The sequence below is a fragment of the Ambystoma mexicanum genome, chromosome 8, assembly GCF_040938575.1.
Source record: "Ambystoma mexicanum isolate Mex_15411 chromosome 8, UKY_AmexF1_1, whole genome shotgun sequence".
In the NCBI taxonomy this organism is placed as follows: domain Eukaryota; kingdom Metazoa; phylum Chordata; class Amphibia; order Caudata; family Ambystomatidae; genus Ambystoma; species Ambystoma mexicanum.
Genome location: NC_090929.1, coordinates 498,616,120 through 498,632,924, shown reverse-complemented (window position 1 = coordinate 498,632,924; position 16,805 = coordinate 498,616,120). Strand labels below are relative to the sequence as shown.

The following is a 16,805-nucleotide window of genomic DNA, read 5'->3' as shown; positions in this document are numbered from 1 at the left end:
CTGGTGGCTGGGAGGTGGGGGTGGTGGGAGACATGAGTGGGGGCCTGGTGCAGGCTGCCCCTGATGGCTGGGGGGTGGGGGTGGTGGGAGACATGAGTGGGGGCCTGGTGGAGGCTGCCCCTACACTGCTGGGGGGTGGGGGTGGTGGGAGACATGAGTGGGGGCCTGGTGGAGGCTGCCCCTGGTGGCTGGGAGGTGGGGGTGGTGGGAGACATGAGTGGGGGCCTGGTGGAGGCTGCCCCTGGTGGCTGGGGGGTGGTGGGAGACATGAGTGGGGGCCTGGTGGAGGCTGCCCCTGCACTGCTGGGGGGTGGGGGTGATGGGAGACATGAGTGGGGGCCTGGTGGAGGCTGCCCCTGCACTGCTGGGGGGTGGGGGTGAAAGGGGACATGAGTGGGGGCCTGGTGGAGGCTGCCCCTGCACTGCTGGGGGGTGGGGGTGATAGGGGACTTGAGTGGGGGCCTGGTGGAGGCTGTCCCTCCACTGCTGGGGGGTGGGGGTGATAGGGGACATGAGTGGGGGCCTGGTGGAGGCTGCCCCTGCACTGCTGGGGGGTGGGGGTGATAGGGGACATGAGTGGGTGCCTGGTGGAGTCTGCCCCTGGTGGCTGGGGGGTGGGGGTGGTGGGAGACATGAGTGGGGGCCTGGTGGAGGCTGCCCCTGCACTGCTGGGGGGTGGGGGTGATGGGAGACATGAGTGGGGGCCTGGTGGAGGCTGCCCCTGCACTGCTGGGGGGTGGGGGGTGGGGGGTGATGGGAGACATGAGTGGGGGCCTGGTGTACGCTCCCCCTGCATTGCTGGGGGGTGGGGGTGATAGGGGACATGAGTGGGGGCCTGGTGGATGATGCCCCTGCACTGCTGGGGGTGGGGGTGGTGGGAGACATGAGTGGGGGCCTGGTGGATGCTACCCCTACACTGCTGGGGGGTGAGGGTGGTGGGAGACATGAGTGGGGGCCTGGTGGAGGCTGCCCCTGGTGGCTGGGGGGTGGGGGTGGTGGGAGACATGAGTGGGGGCCTGGTGGAGGCTGCCCCTGCACTGCTGGGGGGTGGGGGTGCAGGGAGACATGAGTGGGGGCCTGGTGGAGGCTGCCCCTGGTGGCTGGGGGTGCAGGGGGACATGCGTTGGTGGGCAGTAGTGCAAAGTGACATGTGGGTTGGCTGGGGGGCATGGCCATGGTGGATGGGGTGCCTGCGGGACATGTGCAGGGTAGGCCTCTGTGGTGTGGGCCACCTGCATGGGCCGTGGAGGGTGTAGAGGGAACACCTGGGAGGACCCACACGTGCACCCCTGGAATACAAGTACCCTGATGGAATCGCGTGTGATACTTCCTGCGCACCCCTGAAATACACGTACCATGCTGCTTTTGCGTGTGATACTTCCCACGCACCCCTGGAATACACGTACCCTGATGGAATCGCGTGTGATACTTCCCGCGCACCCCTGAAATACACGTACCCTGCTGCTTTTGCGTGTGATACTTCCCGCGCACCCCTGAGATACACGTACCCTGCTGCTTTTGGGTGTGATACTTCCCACGCACCCCTGAGATACACGTACCCTGCTGCTTTTGTGTGTGATACTTCCAGCGCACCCCTGGAATACACGTGATGGAATAGCGTGTGTTACTTCCCACGCACCCCTGATGTACACGTACCCAGGACAATCGCGTGTGGGACTTCCCGCGAACCACTGAAATACACGTTCCCCGCTTGGCGTTTGCTGTTTGCTAGCCCTGTGAACTGGTCCAGGGTTAGCGCAGCCCTTTGCGATGATTTGGGGATTTTGAAGGCTTTTCCTTGCGCGAGGACGTTCTTGGGGGCGTAACTGGCGCTGCTGCAGGGCCGCTGCGCCACTCTGCGCCACGGCTGGTTTCGGAGGCTAAAATCCATGAATACGCTGTGCGATGAAAAGGATTTTTTCGCACGCGGCTGGCGCAGTGTATCGCACAGGGACACTGTGCGCCAGCCGCGTGCGCCATTTTTGTACGAATTTCTATGAATTACTCTCTAAATTGGGGCCTAATAACAGCTGCTATTGTTATTATTAATATACCACTCATAAGTGACCGGAATTCAGCATCAGCATGAGACTTTGTAGATATAAAGAAAGAAAAAGGAGTTCCGAACAAAATGCATCTCTCCACTGCGCTCTTTTCTAGCGTGCCTGGTCATTTCCTTTTTCCGAGCTAAAATAAACATTATTTCCAACACTACGTTGCCCTCTGCTGGTTTAAAACGGGGAAAAAAGACCAGAACAGTTGTTGAGCAGCGAAGTAGCTGTTTAAAGTTGCTAAACCAACCAGAAAACCAGATGGATTTCTATATATTTTTTCTAATATATATTTATTGAAAAATAAAATACAATCGCAAAGATTGACTTTAAATGGGCTAGTTTCCGTAGTGTGGAAATCAAGAAAACAACATATTGAATAATGAAATACACCGAGTCCAGTGCTTTATGTGGGCTGAGAAATTCAAAAGGGGGTGTGGCCCAATACATGACGTGCAAGGCCTCAGACGTGATGGAGGCGTTCTAAAGCGTGATCTGCATGTATTCCAACGAAACACATAGGCCCCTATTAAGAACTTGGCACAGTGAAGGTGCTAAAGTGCATGACGTGCATAGTCAGGATTTTTTTCATAACGGGCGCAATCCTGAAATCTCAGCAGCATTTTTGTAAAATAACGACATATTCATTATTTTACAAAAATGCTGCAGAGAACCCAGGTGTGTATGAACACTTTCCTATACACCCAAGTAAGCAGCTTCAACATTGCAGTATGCAATATTGAAGCTTTTTACTTGGGTGTATAGGAAAGTGTTCATATACACCACACGGGTGTATATGAACACTTTCATATACACCAAACAAGTCTTCTTGTGGCACTCCTCCAGTCTAACGGCACCAAAATGGTACCGTATTAAACTGGAGGAATACCACAAGAATATCCTTCAAAAAAGTCAGGTTATGAATGTGGCGGTTGCTAGGTTGGTTTCCAACCCATCCTAGCAATCGCCACATGTATTCTGAAAGTGGTGCATTCCTTCCAACTTCAGAAGAATGTACCACCTTCAGAATAGTATCGAAAAGTTTGTTAACCCTTTTAACAACCTTTTCGGTACTTAACACCAGGATGAGAATAGGGCCCATAAGGAGAGATTGTCAAAGTGGCGCAAATCAAAATCGCAGAGGATGCACTATTTCTTACTTGTACCACTTTAAGAAATTCTTAGGTTACCTTATTCGCAAAGGCTACCTGCGTATTTCTTGGGGGCTGTGCGCCAACGTAAAAAATGCACTAGCCTCCCCCTATGAATACATTATTGTCTGGAGCATGCTACAACACTAATGAAAGAAAGGTTCCAGCACCCACTGGGAGCACATTCATAGTGAAAAGTAAACAAAAAAATAAAAGCAATAGCAATGCAAGTGTGACAGCAGCAGTTGGTACCACTGCTGTCGTACTAAAAGAAAACTGCACGACAGGGTCAGAAATGCCCCTCTCATGTTTATTTTATTTTATTGGTTAAATAGCGAATGTAGCTCGAGGGTAGTGGAGCACTGTACAGGATGTGGGTAGGTAGCATATGGGCTGGAATCTTTTTAACAGTACCACATTCCTGTCAGTTATGGTCTGTACGTCAGTCTATACATCCATTGGGATTAGTCCTTGGTCAAATGTTGAAAAAGCCACGTTTTGAGAGATTTGAGGACTTGGAAAATTGTAGGGACATTTCCAGCTGATACTGGGATTTAGTTCCAAAGGGTGGGTGCGTGACGAAAAGAAAAAATACTTACCCCTGGTAACGTTCCTTCTCGATTGGATGTTCCTCCCATGTATTCCTTATCTTATGATAATTATCCTTCCAGCTACTTCAGAATTTATTTTCAACAGGGGGCGCTGTGTGCCGTCTTGCCGATCGATGTCCCTCGAGGGCCTCCGTTCGACTGTCGACGTCATCATCAGTATAAATAGCACATGCAGCGCCCGTTGGCTTCAGTTCTGTTTTCCCCCTCATGTAGAGAAATTACTAGGCGTACCATAGACCGTAGGCACCAAGAAAGCATAAAGTGTAAAGACACGTAAACTCTACAGCGGGGTAGGCTGGGAGACATGATGATGAATACGTGGGAGGAACATCCAATCGAAAGAACATTACCAGGGGTAAGTAACTTGTTCTTCAAATGGATTGTGTCCTCCCACGTATTCCTCATCTTATGATAGACTCCCAAAGCAGTAATAATTTGGTGGTGGGAGTAGGAATTATATTTTGTCTCAATTGTTATCATGGACTGAATGAAGGATGGACTGCTTTTCAAAATTGTCTTTCTTGATTGGAAGATGAATCCAGGCAGTAATGTTTCACAAGCGTGTGAACAGACGACCAAGTGGCTACTGCACAAATGTCTGAGTGGAACGCCTCTGTGAAAAGCAGCAGAGGTAACCATGCCCCTTAATCCTTCTGGCGGGTCTTTGCCCACTAAGCTGTAACATTCTCCAAAAGCCAGGATGATCCATCCAGATAGGGTCTGTTTTGTCACAGCTAAACCCAATTTAGGGTCTGTATAGCCAATGAAATACAAAAAGGGGTGAGGGATAGTTCTTAAGAAAAGAAAGTAGTGTTTTCAAATAATATGTCCGGATGTGGTAGCTTGGGTCTCCCTTTCCCACGTTTTAGCACGGGGTGGGACGGGAGCTTGGAGCACAGTAGTCTCGGGCTGCTTCAGGTCGAGACAACAGTTCCAATGGCAGCTCTCAGGACACACTTTTGGGCTTTTCTAGCACAAGATGATAGTTCAGATTTTAACCCTCAAGTTTTCAGTTATCAGGGCTGTCGATGGCCAAGTCTTGTTTCACTTGCCTTCGACGACCTGACGCCTTCAAATAACAAAAACAAAAGTTCCTTTAACAAATTAAAGTTTGTTTCCAAAGTTCGTTGGGCGACTGGGTTACCACTGGGTGCCCCTATTCTGGCCGCTGAAACTTCTTAATTGTTTATCACAGTTTTACGTAGGGTGATGACTTCACCCCTGGGTCCCCCTCTTCTGGGCACTGACCCTTCACGTATTGTATTCCACAATAAATCACAATTCCTTTTCAATCTACTTTGGGTGACAGCTTCACCCCTGGATCTCCCTCGGTCGGGCTCTGACCCCTCTTCTCTTAATCTTCTTGGATGATGGCTTCACTCCTGGATCTCCCTCTGTCGGTCTGGGACCCCTCTTGCCTTTTATGGGATTTCTCCTCTCTCAATTTCTCAATGTCTTTTGCTTGGGTTATTACTTCACCCCTGGATTTCCTTTGGTCGGGCTCGGACCCCTCTTGACTTTACAGGATTCAAGTCCCTTGGTTTCTTAATGTTCACTTTCACTGTGGGATTCACTTCCCTTTTTCTCACACTACTTCTAGATTGAAGTCTTTCGATTGTACGGGGATTTTGCTTGACCCCCTGTATGACCACTTTGACCCATTTCGCTTGCCTTCCTATGGTCTTCTGGTACTTGTAGTTTCTCTCATATGGGGCTTAACCAGAGTCTCTCAAGTTAGCACCCCTATGGTGCAGCTTTCACTCTGCAGCTGGTCTCCCCTTCACACTTTTAATAGTTCATTCAAAGTTAATCATCTTTGGTCAAAACTTGCCACTTTGTAATTCTCACTCAGCACGGTCTGGTTCTCATCGGTTTGGCTTCTCTGGAGGCAAGGCCTGTACTACGGGCGTGGGTTCTTCCCTCGCGCCTGCTCATCTGTATAGGCTTGCCCCGTATACCGTTGACATCTGCTGCAGGACACTTGTGCTATTGTTAGTGGTCTTGGACTTTCTTCCACGAAGGTTCTGCAGGCCTGGGACAAAAGGGCAAGGTCACTTCTGTCCTCGCCACCCTCTTGATTCCTGCTGCCTTTCTGGTGCCTTTCTGGTGCCTTGTATTGGGACATGTCAGGTAAAACGGTCCTGGTGTTATGTCGGGAAAAAATATTTGTGCCGGAAAAAGGTGATAGAGTTTCCGGATATCCTACAGGGTCGGAAGGGAAAGAGGTGTTACATGGAGGAAAAATCCTCGTATTGTGGTTTGTAGGAATCTCAAAATGCAGGTTTTGCGAGAATGGTAATTGTTGGTTACATTTGACGGGGAGTTTGCAAAATGATAATCAGAGGGACAGGATCGTTGGGGTTTGTGAGGCATATGAAAATAACTGGGATCAGAAAATGAACACAGGGGATTCTGGGACCGGTAGGGTTTTGTCAGGGTAGACTGGATGTTCGGAAAAGAATAAGCAGAAGCTTGTGAAAAAGAATGATTGAGAGTTTTCGGGTAGAATGTGTGAAAGCAGGGTTTCTGGGAAATGTGGTTTTCAACTCTAGCATGGGTTGTGTTCTTAGGGGATTTTCCAGATGGGGGTTGTTTGGTAGATTTTAATACAGGAGATTGTATAGGAGAAAGGGGGCCAACTGTGGCACAGCCTACAAAGGTCAGGGATCTCTCCATCCTCGTCTTCCCCGTAACATAATGCGTCTCACCTGGGGTATTCCCCCCGAGCCCAACCCTGGGCTCCCTAAACCAGGTGATCCTCCCTCACTGGTCCACCCCCAGAAACTGGATCCAACAGCAATGGCCGTGTCCTGGCTACGTGAATATGGGATTCTCGAGATTTTACTGGGAGAATACACTCAGGTTTCTCACAGGATCTTTGCATAGAAGGATATGGGTCCAGAAGACAATGCACCATAGGGGACTGCAGAGCAGAGAGCCCCAAAATCCCAGGCAATGGCAGCAGGTAGTCAACTCAGCTGAAACCCTGGCCACATAGAAATGGAATTCAAGGAGAGCTGTCACAGTAGGGTTGTGGAATCAAATCTCCTTAATGTGAAGTGTCTTGGGCTAAAGTGTGTTGACTCAGGGCCCACACTTCAGCCGCAGAAGGCACAGGCACTGTTTTTGTCTTTCCTGTCATCAGTCAGCCAGCCTTTCTTTTGACCCACAATTTATTTTGTAGGTGATCTTCACATGAATATCATTTGAGGTGCTGTCCAGGGAACCTTCCTTCAGGAGGAATGCCTAACACGTGCCAACGGAAGATGCAGCACAGTCACATTTCTGATTCAGCATATAGATCTGAAGGGATATTTCAATCCCTGCAGGATGATGCAAAGTTTGTATACAGGCCGTGAAGAGCCGTATATCCGTGGGCTGATTGTACCTAGCATGAGAGTATGTCCTCAGACTTTAGGCCAGTATTAGGCAATTGAGAAGAAGCCTCAGGAGAACCCCCGGTAGAAGCCAGCTCAATCCCCTCAGTGTGCACACTGGGCTTAGGCCCAAGGAAGACCTTTTGGGAAAACACTTAAGGAAAGCCTGTCAGCAAAGAGAAGAGCTCACCAAACCTCTCCCTGCCATGTGAAATGCAGGGAATGTGTTGACAGGTCCGGGTGCCCAAGAAAAAGGACTTTTACATGCAGGGTTTCATTCTAAAACATTTCTTATAGAAGGCTAAGGTGGCTGATGCAACTTGTCCTTGGTCATCTCCTCAAATGAATCTGCAATGACTGAAATATGGTGTGCCAGAGGAAAGAATAGAATCCCCAGCAAGGCATAAAATAAGCAGTGTCACATAGCAATTTGCTATGCATTATTGTAGGTCTGCTAATCAAATTGACATTTGTGTAGCAAAGCTAGCTATTTAAGTTACCCTGTTAAATGAAAGCACAACTTACCCTGCATTGCTCGCTTGCCTCGGAGGCTCGCTTCACCCTCTTTTCTCCGTTCACTGCAAGTTAAAAGGAGCTAATGGAGAGACAGTGCAGCAGTAATCATCTCCTCGACTCCTAAGTGCCAAAGACCTGTGTGGGACTGCTAGGCAAGACTTTGTTTTTCAAATAGTTGCAAACCAGAAATAATCAGGATGATAATTTTACTAAGCCAACTATATCATGTCTTGCAAAGACTAGTATGTGTCAATTAACAGTCATGCTATATCATTCCTAAAAATGTAAGCTGTTACATAATGCATAATTACAGTATTGATACCCAAAAAAACCACTGCGTCAGCTCTATGCTTTACAGTAAAGTTTAGGTTAGTGTAGCCTAAACTCATAGTGCCAAATATATTTCATTTTGTTGGGGGGGATAAGTTGTATTGACGAGTGAATATTTTTGAAGATGTACATGATCACAGGTCCAAATCCTTTTGATGGCAAACCTAGTTCTGTAACTTGCTGGTTGCATACATCTGTGCAACTGGTGCATAACCCATGAGCTGATCCCATATGCCTTTACATTCTATATTATCACCCTGTTGCTTTATACCAGCTACCCTGAAAGTGAGATGGCCAGCAAACTACAATATTCCCCATAGTTTACCCAGTTCTCTGCCCGTCGCTAGGCACTCTGCTTAGTGTCTTACTCTCTTTCCACTTACATAATATACACCTCTAACTAGATGTTTATTCAAAGAAGCGATCAATAGTTCCATCCAGTCTGTACTTAAACTGATCTACTGCACTACCGTACACTGTAGTTATCCTCCAGAGCTCACTTTGGTCTTTGATTGCATTATATATTAGCACCTGCAGGAGAGAGCTGGCAAAACTGTTTACAGAGCCCTTTTATCAAATTTATTTATTTGTGTCCATTCATGCAGCTAACATTTTACATTTTACAGACCCTCATCCAGGGCTCACAAAGTCGTTTAAACCCACACAAGTAGATTTAATGAAGCGCAAGTACCATCTGCAAGGGATGTTTGAAACTTTTAATTAACATTTACTTTGTTTGCAGTAAATGTCAAATAAATGTTTCACTGTGCATGGCTGGCTCATGTATGACTTCCCCTAGGTAGTAGCAGTGTAGCACACAGTGTTTTTGTGGTGACATGCACTGTTTTACAGAATGCACCTTTCAATCTGTTGCCTCTGGTCGAGTGCATTTCAACTAGGTCGAGTAAGTAAACTAAGTTACGCGACCCGCAGGTCCAGTGGAATTTTAAAGAATTTGCAAGGCCCGACTACTCTCACTAATGTCTTACTTCAGCAGTACACAAAACTGTTGTGTTACTACTCTGTGTATGTCTTGGGTACAAAAACTTCTGGTGACATTATTTTCGTATAACATTGCTAATCAAATGGGTTTGTTTGATAATCAAGACACTTTTAATTAGCAAACTCTGCTAATTAATTTTTGAAAACTAATTTATGCCTTGCCCAGTTATGGTCTGGCTTGAGGCATTTTTAAGTTATGCGGGACAGAGATGGAAAAATATTGCCTGCAACACTTAAAACCTGAGCTTTGAAGCATAATCGTTGCAGATCACCATAAAGAAAATAACAGGACAACATATTAGAAGTACAGAGGGAAGGAGGTGGGACACAGAAGTACTACAAATATGACTAGATGTCCACTTCACTTCAAGCCAAGCTTTAACAATACTCGAGATCTGAAAATGCCTAGAAGAAAGGACTTTGGAACAAATCGCTCTCCCTCCATGTTCTGGGACAAGCTCTGTCTAGTACTCACACTCTCTCCAGCAGGAAATCAATGTTTGCCCTAGATCCATCGAATTCCCATGGACACTCGGACACACAGCCATGAACTAGCCAATAGGGAAGTGCCCCAAGATCTGCACCAGTAGGAGGGTGCCGAATGGGGGTGTGGACCAAATTTGGGCAAGTTTATTAGATTGGTGCACCCTGCGATTAACAGTATTGCCTCAATCTATATTTATAAAGTAAAAATGTGTGGGTTTGTGGCATGGGGAAGCGTTTTTCCTTATACAGTGTCACACCGTTTCACCAATCTGCATCACATTTGGCATAGTTACCTGTTAGGACCCTCCGGACAATACTGGCTACATGACATTTGGACACCCCAGCTGTTTCCCGGATTTCAGCAAAAATCTAAATTGGTTTGTGGCTTGGTGAAGAGTTGTTCCTTATACAATTCCACACCGTTACACCAATCTGCACCACATTTTGCATAGTCACCTGTTAGGGCCCTCCAGACATTACTGACTACATAACATTTGGACACCCTACCCTTTTCCCTGGATTTCACCACCTTCACACGAGATGGTTGTCTGAAATCGGCGAAACATCAATGTTGTCGTAGAAGAACCAGTCCTCAACCCTAGAATGCACGGTTTCTGGGACATTTGCACTGCAATGCACCACAATGAACTGCACCACGCCAGGGTGGGGCACTAGGTGGGGAGGACCACAGTAGGTCCCAGTATGCAGCAACACACCAACTCTCGCCTCCCCCCAACGTCTTCTCTGGAGTATGCCATCCAGCCACACACCCATTCTCAGTGCAGTTTACTTCAGAGTGCAAAGCACATTAAGCGAATTGGAACAGCAGCCTACCTACAGGATCACTGATTTTCAACTATTTATGAGAGTGCTGCCATGTCTGTCCACAGAACCCATTCGGAGGACGGGTACGTTTTGCTAGTGTTCATTGAAATTCACAAGTTATCAACATAGTTTAAGGAACGCATACGCAGGTACTGTTAAAACCGTTTTCTTGAAAATGTACACATTGAGATTTGCATTTGTAGGCATCTGCTTTTTGTGCACTGGTCTATTTGTTGTGCCTGTTCAACCCTGTGGACATATACTCCCATGCATGCACACTTTCACTGTTAATACTAAGATATTGCAAAGGGACATCCTTTAGTATCTATAAGCGCTGTCCTGCCACATACAGGGCTCAGTTGCTCCTTGGGCTATAGCTACACTCTACAAATACCCTAAATAAACAGTAAGTGGGAATTAAAAGACTAATTGAAGTAACAATGCCTTTGACTCCTTTATATGACATGGACACATGCATGTGCCACAGAATCTGTCATTTGACTCCGAATCTGCTCACATCACCAAAACAATCGTGCTTCTATGTCAATTAGTCAAATCATTACAATCGGAATGTGATGGTTCTGGCCGTTGAATAATGGAATGTATGGCAGAGATCGGGGGACCATCTATTCATAGCTACAAATGGGGAGAACTATCATACACCTCTCAATAAAAGAGGAAATGAACCCAGAGGACAAAGATGACCTGCTGGAAAATGGTCTCATGAAGAAATTACAAATTCCTTTTTTATCAACCCATTTTTACGATTTTCCTTTATGGGGGATTCTCAACATGCATCTCTTGGTTCCCTCTTCCCGTGCTTTTAACCCTTATCCCCAACATCCATGTACAGAAAACCCATATCCTTCAAGTTTGCGTACTCTCTACTGCATTCCATCTACTTGCACGCATCAAACCTTCTGCCTTTGATCTTTTTATATTTTTCTCAGCTCGATACTTGTATTATCGGTTGGCAAACCGCGAGAAGCTGCCTCCACACCAACAACCAATGAGTCTGGCCCCAGTCTGATTGATCACCTGACTTATGCCAATAAACACTGATCTCGCCCCACTGGCCAACAACATCCATGCAGTCTACCAGCCGATGGCACCTGGGCAAGACAGAGGGAAAACTTAGCAGTGCAGCCCTTTCATCACTAGGTATCGAGGTAGACAAGACTGTACCTCGACACCCTGTGAAGTGGTCGCCACACATCTGAACCTCTCAAATCTCCCAGACCTTTTACTTCCCAGCAGCCAGTCAGCACCTCGCTCTGCATAACTCCCATACCTGCATATTTGCTGTTCACTTTGCCCGGTCTATCTGTTAAGAAGAGCAGGTGTGAGCGTGTAAGAGTGTGAGTGACAGTGAGGGAGACATATATTCTAAGAATTGTCTGCAGAAGCCATAGGAGTGAGTGGGACAGGCGCAGAACAACATTCAGCTAAATGGGCTTTAGCCCACCCCACCCCCAATGTGAGCTGAGGGGCGAGGCTTCCGCACATAGATTTTTGTTTGTCAGAGAGGGGAGAGAAGTCTTTCCTGAAACTGGCAGCTTTAAAGTGTTACTGTGTTCCTATTTGCACAAACACAGCAAAACGTTAAAGCTGCTTGTTTCCAGAAAGACTTCCCTCACTTCTCTGACAAACAAAAATCAAATGCACACATCATCCCCTGCACCCCCACAGATGCGAGCGAACATATAACACCGTTATGTTTTCTTTCGCATTCGAGGGGAAGGGGCTGATGTGCACACTTGCTTTGTGTTAAGCAGAGACGAGGGAAGCTTTTTCTGAAACTAACTGTGTTAAAGGGTGTTGCATGTTAGTTCATCATGTATGTATGTATGTGTGTAAGGAGTGTGTATGTAATGTATGTGTGAATGAGTGCACTGTGATTAATCCAATGGTATCATCCAACTGTGACCTCTACCCATGTGTCATGGGGACGGCAGCCTCTACCTGATCCTGACCCCGGGGCGGCTTTATGAGGGAGATCACATGTGGGTGGCAACACTCAAAGAAGTGACCCGACACGATCAGACACGGTGCAGTATTCCCCCTCATCTTTTGAGGATACCTCTTCCAAAACCAATACCTTCATAGCATATTGTTTACACCTCCCCTCCTCCAACTAGGAAAGTTAACGGAAAATCATCCGACAAGGTCTATGAATAAAACATCAAGACCTGACCTATCCTCCAGAACTCATGAAAATGTCTTCCCAGACTTTACTTGCAAGTAATCAAGAACTAACTTGCCTTCAAACACCTTTAAAGACACTTATACAAATGCAACATGGACTGCCCTCCCCATAACTGCAAGAGTACTGGAACGATGAAGAGGAGCCGAGTAATGCAGAGCGGAAATGACCAAGAGTGCAGGCTGCGCTCTAGTTGCTGCGAGTACAGCCCTGCAGCCGGGAGATTAAAACCCCAGCCACAGCTAACCAGGGTGCGGTCCTGGAAGGAAAAAGCTGCTGCTCTTGAGAAGTACCCAGAGACAAGGGAGCGCACCGGCCAAAGAACGAGGGTGGGGAAGCGGAGCGAGAAGCCAACCGACTGCCTCTGGCTGACAGCGGGAAGAGAAGAGAACGCCGTCAAGAGCTGGCGAGTTCCCTAAAAGGAAACAGTGACATCAGGGCATAACGGCAGACATGCCTAAAGCAAATTAATGTAAAACCTGTGAAAGACTTGAAAGAGAAGTAAATACTGAACACTTTATAAAAAAAGAAAGCGAACAAGAAGAGACTACGTTTTTGTAAGTATATGCAACACCTACTGAAGGAACACCCTGGCAGGATACTGTACTAGCTAGCTTCTGAGTTAGATAAAACAGACTCAAAGTATTTGCAATTGAAAGTATTTGCACAGAGCAAACGTGAACACAAGTGTTTACAATGTAAGGTGTGAGCAGAGCACACAAGAAAGGAAAGCCCTGGCAGGATAGTATACCAGGTAAGCAAAATTTGGGGGTTTTGGTGTACCAGCTATAGTGAGTCCTGCGCCCTACAAAATATGGTGCTGATTTCTCAGGTGTCACAGATGTGTGAGGAAAGGGAAAGAGGCAAAGACCCCTACCTCTTGTTGTGACATGAAAAAGTTAATTTTCCTCACACAATAAAGAACTGCGCCACACAAGTATTGTGATATATAGTTTTCAGATTTTAGTCATGATATTTCCACGTTTCCAAGATTTTATGAACAACAAATTGCCCTATTGGATAACCCGTGTTTTGACACTACAGGTGTCTTTGTCAAATCAGGGCCAATTTTAGAAGTAATTCTGATTTCATCAAGGTTCCTAGGTCATTGCAAGTGTGCGAAAGAAAGCCCTGACAGGAGAGTAAACCAGGCAAGTGCAAGAGTGTTTACATGGGACAATCCCGGTAGAGAAATACACCTGGTAAAGACAAATTGAACATTGTACCAGAAGTATATCAGCAAAAAGAGGCCCTTAGAAGGAAATATCAGGACCGGCCAAAGGTTGGGTGAAACCAAGGAAACAGAAGTGAAAACCTGGTGTGAGAGTACACCAGATATTCTAACAAGATAAGGATAAAGAGCCAAGTTGTTTTGTGGAATAGTTGTTTAAAGAGTATATAAGAAGGATATCAGCAAAAAGGGGCCCTGAGAAGGAGGAAATGGCTCAAAATGTCGTCCTCACAATTGCGACGGCCGAAATACCTGACTGTTTTTTTTAAAACACCCCCTTTACACCACATATAAATGTGGGGGGTATGGGATATTATAGTAATATGGGAGATTGTGGGGGGTCTCCCCCCGCATATCTATGTGGTGTAAAGGGGGTTTAATTAAAAAATAAAAATAAAAAAAGTCTGCATTTTCAGTCGTCGCAATTATGTGTGGTCGCAGTGATCACATAGATCCTAGAAGGATATATCGGTACCAGCCAAAGGCTGTGTGAAACCAAGAAACCAAGAAGTGAAAACCTGGCATGCCCACTGAGAAGGATAAAGAACCAGGTTTTATTTTGTGTGGATCAGTTGCATTGTGAATTAAGAGAAATTCAAGGAACTGATATCTTTGAATACAACAGAGGGAAGAGAAACATCCCCTGGAACAAGGAAATCTGTCCTTCTGGAACGTTTGTGTTGGAGTTACAAATTCTTCTTTGGAACATGTATAAAACCACTTAAGCCTTTTCACCTTGGAGTTTGGCCCAGAATAGTACTTTGGACACAGGACGGTTTTGCTTTGGACATTCTCACATTGACAAGCCCTTAGTTTAGGTTTTCAGTATGGAAACACCTCCAGTGCAGTAACAGAGGCTTTTTCCCACCCCCGTTTATTTGAATAAAAGTCCTTGACCAAACCTATGAACACCTTGTGTCTGAGTCTAATTCATGGCTCCTCACACTATGATGTATGGGAACTGGGTGTGCATGTAAATTGTTTAAATTAGTTGATGTGTAATTGTGTGCCTGGGCGTGCTTAGGTGTAATGCTGGGCCGCTTCCATTTGATGCTTGGGCCCCACTCCAGATAACCCTTGGGGTAGAACAGAGGGAGGTGGAGCCTCCAAGTCTGCCACGCCCACTTTCTGAAGTTACCCCTCCCATCAACAGATAGCCTCCGCACCCCCGAAATGTAGGTTTCATTGCACCCCTGGTAAGGGAAGAGTGGAAGGAACGCAATCTTGTTTTCTCAAAGCATAAATATTGCTATTTCAAAACATGTATGTCTCCTGGCTGGTTTTCCTTGATCAGCTCCTCCATCCCCACACTCTGCACTTAAGGGCTCCTTCTCGGAGTCAGCTCGCGTTACCTCTAAGCACTTTGAGGACTTAGGGATGCACGAGTACTATAAAGCAACTAACATAATAACATATCTGATCCCTCCAGCCCTCTTTCTTCTTCCTGCCTACGCTCTCGTCAATTCTTGTTGATGCTCTGGCAAGGGATCGAAGTCTGCCATTAGCACAATAAAAGCAATCAACACAACATAACACACAGTCTTACCTTTCCCTCTCTATTTCCCCTCAGCGCATTAATCACCTTAAGGGCGGTATGAGTTATACAAAAATGCCTATACAACATAACATACCATCCCATCTGAGCATTGCAGTCTGGTGCAGCCTCCACACTCTGGCTGCATGCATGGTTTAACAGTAGAGCAAGCTTTGGACAGTGCAACAAACAAGATAACTATTGCAAAGCTAGTAATTGGCCTTGTGTTATGTGGAGCACCTTTATTCAGTCCCTGCTTTACACTGTGCATGACGGCACTTACAGTTTATTTTTCCCATTAAAGATATGAGACTATAAGTCCCAGAATGCACAGTTATGACGGGATGAAGAGGTTACACATAACATGATGAGACAACTTGGCAAATAAGCTATTGGGGGAGTTGGCAAACAAGATAAAGCCTTATATTTTGGAAGCCTCGCTCGTTCTCTGAGAAAAAGTTGATCCCTCCACATGCGTCGCCTCAAGTTTTCCCTCGAATCTGACAGTCATGAGAATGTCTGTAATTAACTATTAGCAAAATAACTGAAGTGTCAGCTGCTGCTGCCACCAGCCTCTACAGTCAAGGTGTTCAAACTTGGGAACCTAGTACTGCAGCAGCCGGCCCAGGAGACTGGAATAGTAAGTCCCCACTTTTCACGTGGTAACTTGTGGTCCTGCTGCAAAATAAAGTGCTCCATGTGTACTCCTACAGGTTAAACACTCACCGCCACGATGCCAAAGACGACTTTCAGGAAGGCCCAGATGACTCCGATCCCCAGAATGCTGCTGTGAAGGACAGAGATGTCCTGCAAGCCCGATGTCAAAAGCAGAACACAGAGGCAGAGCTGAACAGAGAAATAATCAGACAGGCACATGATCAGGAGCTCAGCTTAAAGCAGAGGTTCAACAAAAACATTAACAGAAAAAATGGTTACTTTACAATTGTACGTAACCCTGTGCCCTGTTCCCGTCCTTGCATACCTGCGAGATCGTCATCTCTATGATGCAGGCAGAATCTGATCATGATGTTAAGCAGTGTTCCAATTGAAAACAGCATTGGCAATGCCAACTGTTGTGGCTTTTGTGTAGGCACGGGAAAGGTATTTGCCAAGCGCGGCCATAGTGGTAGTAACTGGCAATAGATGGTAGTAGCTGCAAAGTACCTGGGCATATAATAACAGTGCTGGCAAATGCCTAATACTTATACACAAGCCAAATCTGTTTGCTTTGCCAATGTTTTTTTTAACCAAACTTCAGTGAAGGAGACATATAGTGCTTATAAATCGAATGGCGGAAGGGAGACTTGTTTAAGACATTTTTATTACACCAGTAGAGCATTTACAGCTCCAATTAAGTCATTAACTCTCAGAAGAATGCTTTGAAAAGACACTGGCAGTCATCGAGCACAACGTTTGCTGGTAAGGCTTGATAAAGCTAGCTCAAAGATGATGTGTTTCAGGCAAGAAGGGGCAGGAAGTGGGTGGGAA

At 46.4% G+C, this 16,805-nt stretch overlaps 1 protein-coding gene across 1 annotated transcript in view; it reads right to left on the bottom strand.

Annotated features, from left to right (window-relative positions):
• LOC138472144 (uncharacterized) overlaps window positions 1–16,805 on the bottom strand; it is a 502,005-nt gene that overhangs the window by 201,562 nt on the left and 283,638 nt on the right. The window contains exon 6 of the mRNA XM_069610159.1: window positions 16,044–16,163. Coding sequence (XP_069466260.1) covers window positions 16,044–16,163 — 120 coding nt within the window. The remainder of the gene's footprint in view (window positions 1–16,043; window positions 16,164–16,805) is intronic.